The 5,892-nt window shown below is 36.5% G+C and overlaps 1 protein-coding gene across 1 annotated transcript in view; it reads right to left on the bottom strand.

Annotated features, from left to right (window-relative positions):
* LOC106533685 (anoctamin-4) overlaps positions 1-5,892 on the bottom strand; it is a gene marked incomplete at its 3' end in the record, with an annotated part of 13,820 nt that overhangs the window by 5,393 nt on the left and 2,535 nt on the right. The window contains 1 exon segment of the mRNA XM_014030109.1: positions 3,649-3,709. Within this exon segment, the coding sequence (XP_013885563.1) occupies positions 3,649-3,709 (61 nt within the window).

Below are 5,892 nucleotides of genomic sequence, written 5' to 3'. Positions count from 1 at the left end.
GTCTGAGGAGGAAGCAGATGAATGGAGTTGCGCACGGGAACTTTTATTTAAGATTTAAGTTTTTTTATTTCAAAGGTCCTCATGGTTCAGCAGCAGAAGCATAAATATTACTGTTAAGAATGCTGATGATAAAGTTGAATAAAAATCTAAGTCTGATGAAGTGAAATTAAATATCTGACAGTGATCATTACACAGTGTAACTCTAATTCTTCACTTCACCATCTGTGTCGCAGTTTCACGTCTCCAAAATGAGCATACACATGGGTCAAAGCTGGCGTGAGGCACCGCACATTTTCACGTTAAGTTTGGATTTTATAAATCACAACCTTGGCGTAAAAAGTGGCGTACGCAAGTTTCTGGGCTCATATTKTGCGTACGCCAGTTTTATAAATCCGACCCCAGAACTGGACTTCTCTCTCTCATATAAACACTCTCCAGCTGGAGGGGACACATATTAACACCCTGTGAGCTCTTGTTCCTGTGGGATGTGTTAGAAAAAGCTCTGTAGGGAAACATTTAAGATGCATTCTGATCAAACACTTTCTTACTCGTATTTACACTTGGTCAGGTACTGTCTGTGTCTGGTTTTGATGCGTCGGATAACCCCGTTGCATCAGTTATTGACACCCACGGCTTTTCCGGGTTTGTGCCACATCTTTGAGTTGAGTTTTTGGGTCTTTGTGTTGGGGTCCGTGGTTAATATTAGGAATCAGGATTGCTGGTTAATTTTAGGTAGTGAGCTCAGGGATAGGATGTCTACGGCTAATAGTAGTTAAGTTTAGGGTCTGGGATAGTTAGTTTTCATGCATTTTGTCCTCTTCCTTGGTCTCATCTAATCAATAACTGACCCAGTGTGTCAAAACCGGATGCAGACGGTACCTGACCAAGCGTCGATATGTGATGAGTTGGGAGTGAAAATGTGTTGCCTGATCAAATACCTAAACCAAGTAAGCTGATTACTTTCGATGCAATGGAAAATAGGATCTATTCTAAGCTCTTCCAGCTTCATTTCAGTTGTTTGTATTAGTGATCTTGTTCTTTTGGGAGATCTATGTCTCATGACAATAGTTGAAGTTTGGAACGTGGACAGACCCATAAAAAGCTTAGCCTTTTGCTTCAACCACTTCTTTACCACAATCAACTTGAACAACAACATCATCACTACTGATGAAGCCCCAATTCTTCATCCTATCTCCCTGAGGTCCTCAAAGATAACTGAAGTCATTAACATGATGCAAAGTCTCACCCCCATCCTGGAAGCCAGTGGGAGAGTTCCACATTTTTCCTGTCAAGAACCCTGGTCTCAGATTTAAAGGCACTGATCCCACAGCCACTTAGTCCAGGTAAAGTTATGGCTTGGAAACAAAAAGCATAAATGAGACCCTGATGTTCCTAAATCTGTTTATGAGTACACCTCAAGATACGATCTCTGCTACCATAAACAGGATCAGGGGTGGAGTGGAACTTGAACTGCTAGCAAGCTTTACTTTGTGCCAAGAATACCATCATCACTATGCTTACACAGGAACAGAAAATTCCTTAAATGTGACCCTAGAACTCCAGTCTCMATCCACTTGACAAAAGTTTTTGAAAATAATCCATACCACATAGAGAAACACTGATACCACAAAGAATGATGGCTCTTTGGTAGACCAGAGATGGTCCATGCATGGGCCAGCACCACATAAACCACACTATAGCTGGGCCAGTTATAGTATGCGATCTTAAAAACAGTGCCATCATTGCCAGATCTGGCCCACACCATTTAGGTCTTACTCATGTACAATGTATGGTGGCTGCAGTGGTTACTAATGAATGCTTGTTCTTGACTTTGTTGTGTTTTTAATTTGGATCCCAAATCAAGACTTTTTAGCTCCTAAATATTGATCCTTTATTGCGTACCATTTTTTTGCAAAATAAAGCCGCCACTTTGTTTTATGTATTTAAACAATGTACAGTTAGAAATCCATGTTTTTAACAAATAAGTGAAGCAGAAGAGACAAAAACATGAACAAAAACATCAAAGTAAATGTCACAATAGCTGTGCTTGTATGTGCAAAATACTTTGATCGAATTGAAATGTACTCAGTTTAAATAATCCAAATGTATCGTTAAAGTGGGCACAAAATTAATTCATCCAATCATGACGGGCGTTTACATGCACCAGACTTTTATTCAGAAAAGTGCATGAGTTGTAAATGACATGCGCAGAGTTGTAAAGTTTCCCTAAAAAAAACCACAGAAGTTCTACTTCCATGATGAACATAAACAATCACAGAAATAACTCCATGTCCTGACACTCTCCACCATTAAGGTGTTCAATAATTTTAAGCTCTTTTAAAGTTTCTAATAAAAATGTTGCTGCACTAACCCACGGTTTTTGCTTCCCTGACATATTAGCATCTAGCCCAGTGGAAATAAGTCAGGTTGACATTAGGCGCACAGACAGGTCAGTTTTCCACAACTAGAAAAAGTGTTTACACGAATGCCATTTGGATTATCACTCAGTATAAACCACCCCTCTCATTCAGATTACAAATTTATTCTGATTGAGTTGACTCAGATTAGAAATTCAGATTAGGGTGATTACATGATGTGATTACTTATGCCCAGGTCTAATGAGTGTGTTTTCCTACAACACGTTTTCCTGTATTGCCTGATGGATGGGGAGTGTTATTTTAAAACTTTGAAGATACTTGATTCTGTTTCAGTTTATGATTTTAGAGGAGTTATTATCTGATTTATTTTTGTACACAACCCTTCATATGTTTCATCTATTTCTATCTATCTATTTCATCATATATTTCTCTGCCTGTTCTTTGTTCTTCAACAGTTAACATCATTGTTGTGCTGGGCGTGTTGACCTTTGCCCTCCAGCTGTGTTTAGTTCTGCTCTTCATGCTGAGATGTTGGAGGTTTGACAACAGAGTAAAAGAGGCTCTCAGACAACCAGACTCTGTTAAAAAGCTCAGCGGTGAGCAGCATGACTGTAGTGTTTCCTCTACTGTTAATACTAGAAAGTTTCATGCATCAATAAGTGAATTGAATACATTTGTTTTATTCATAATAAGTTACAGTAGCAGCATCTGCAGTTGTGAGAATCATGCTGTAGAAAATTCATGTTTAAATTTGCTGTCATCTCTCTCTACTTAAAATATTATTTTTTTATGTGTCTCTTCAGAGCTTCCGCACATTTTCACAGGCACCTACAAACAGCCCACATATTTCCTTTGTCAAGATGCTACTGAAACTTCACYGACTCCAACACACACATGGAATGCAGAAGACAAATACGAGCCGTCTACAAAATCTCCACATGCTCCCTTCATACCCTGGGACCTCGTTCAAAGCTGACTGGCATTCAGGACCTCATAAATGGCAAGGTGTCATCATAAAATGTGCACAATTACAAACGTTACATTGTGTCAAAAAAGGCAACAAGAATACAATTTATTTATAATTTGCAATTAAGAATATTACGATTCTTTTATATAAAGAAACAACATTGAGGCTTTTGTTGTATTGTAATTGGTTGCTTTGCCATATTTCTACAACAGCTTAAAACGGACAAACTGGAATCCTGCACAWTAGCAGCTTCCATTAAGAGATTTTTCGTTATATCGTGTTAACTTGTGTGATAAGACTTACCCCAAACTGCCATAAATACTGCAAAGAAAACTGTTGCTCCATTGTCAAAGAGATGGGTGACCTTTAAATGATAAGAGGACAGTGTTAAATTGACAAAGCAAACAAAAAACCTCAAACACTTTGGGTTAAATGTTAAATATTCAATAAAGGAAGTTCAGATATATTGATGKAGATTTTGTGGAAAGATTATAAACTTTAATATCTGTAAGGAAAGGTGCTTAAGGTGAATTAAGCTTTTCCCACATCTCTCATACTCAAGGTTATGAGGAAAACTTTTACCAAGGTATTTCTCATTATTTGTTARTATCTTGACTGTGCGAAGTGAAAAGTGACACAATAAGTGAACGCTCAGACGATTTCAAGTTGATTCAYAAAGACTATGCAATCATTTAATTACACAAATTGAASAGATCATAAGTTACACTTGATTGTGGTTATTCCCATAACAGCGTCAGAGTTAAATGAGATAAAACTCGCGTCCGAGTTTCAATTCACATCAACTCAGATTACTTATATAGAACAGTAAAACGTCAAAAACACAGTTAATTGGAAGAACTTTAGATTTTAACCAATTTGTAGAGTAGTCAGAAACTTTTGAAAAAGAGTTTATTAATTCAATAACTTTAGATATTGAATTTTCCGAGGGCTTAAGGAAAAGTAAAACATCATCCGCATACAGACTAATTTTATGTTCTATGTTCTTACATTGTATGCCTTTAATATCTGCAGTTTGCCTGATCGCACCTGCTAGAGGTTCAATAAAAATAGCAAACAGTGAGGGGGACAGTGGGCATCNCAGGAACAGGAACAGGAACGAGTGGACAGTGTCCAGGTGATACATAATCAGTATTCCACAACAGTATCATTGACAATAAATAATTTATTCTCGGTAGAACCATCATTTTAATAGAAGCAACTCTTCCCATGAGGGATATGGTAGAGAACTCCACCTAGTAAGATCTTCTTCAATTGTTTTTAAAAGAGGATTGTGGTTTAATTTTATTAAATCTTCCCATCCAGAAGAAATATTAATACCCCGATATTTAATATTTCCTAACTGTAGTTGTGTGTTTAAAGAATTTTTAAAAACACAGTTAATTGGAAGAACTGTAGATTTTAACCAATTTATAGAGTAGTCAGAAACTTGAAAAAGAGTTTTATTAATTCAATAACTTTAGATATTGAATTTTCCGAGTGCTTAAGGAAAAGTAAAACATCATCCGCATACAGACTAATTTTATGTTCTATGTTCTTACATTGTACGCCTTTAATATCTGCAGTTTGCCTGATCGCAGCTGCTAGAGGTTCAATAGAAATAGCAAACTGAGGGGGACAGTGGGCATCCCTGCCGGGTGCCTCTCTGTAAACAAAAGCTAGAAAATATTTGATTATTTGTCCTGACACGCGTTGTTGGTGGACTATACAATATTTTCAACCAGTTAATAAAATGGGTTCCAAACCCAAATTTATGCAGTGTTGCAAATAAAAATTTCCAAATTTACTCTATCAAATGCTTTTTCTGCATCTAGAGACAAAATAGTCATTTCAATATTTTTACTGTATGAATAGTCTATTAAATTGTATAATCTAAGTGAGTTTGTAGTCGAGTGCCTTCCTTTTATGAAACCGGTTTGGTCAGGATGAATTAAGAAAGAAATTATCTTCTCTAATCTTTTAGAGAGAGCTTTACAAATTATTTTAACATCAACATTAAAAATGGAAATGTGAAGATAACTTGTATGTAGTACTGGGTCTTTACCTGGTTTTAATAGGAGACTTATGTTGGCCGAATTCATATGTAATGGAAGCCTGCCATTTTCCTCTGATTCCTGAAGCATTCTAAAAAATAATGGTCCCAGAATATTCCAGAATTCTTTATAAAATTCTGCTGGGAACCCATCCGGACCTTGGGCTTTCTTGTTCGGCATTTTTTTTAACAGCTTCACATAATTCAGCTGATGTTATTGGAGAGTCTAGTTCTAAAGACTGGTTACTGGATAATTTTGGAAGGGATACTTTTTCCAAAAATTGTTCAATATCCTTATCCGAAGGGTTTATCTGCTGAGTGTATATAAAACTCGATAGAAGTCTCTGAAAACATTATTTACTTCTCCCTGATCGTAAACTATATTCTCAGTTATGTTTTTAATACCCAATATAGTTGTTTTTTCTTTATTTATTTTAAGCTGGTTAAAAATTCTACATCTTTTCTGTTGGGTACCGGCTCCGTTTATATTCCATGTG

The sequence above is a fragment of the Austrofundulus limnaeus genome, unplaced genomic scaffold (assembly GCF_001266775.1).
Source record: "Austrofundulus limnaeus strain Quisiro unplaced genomic scaffold, Austrofundulus_limnaeus-1.0 Scaffold999, whole genome shotgun sequence".
In the NCBI taxonomy this organism is placed as follows: Eukaryota; Metazoa; Chordata; class Actinopteri; order Cyprinodontiformes; family Rivulidae; genus Austrofundulus; species Austrofundulus limnaeus.
Note: the sequence above shows the minus strand (reverse complement) of the source record. Positions and strands in the feature narration are given on the sequence as shown.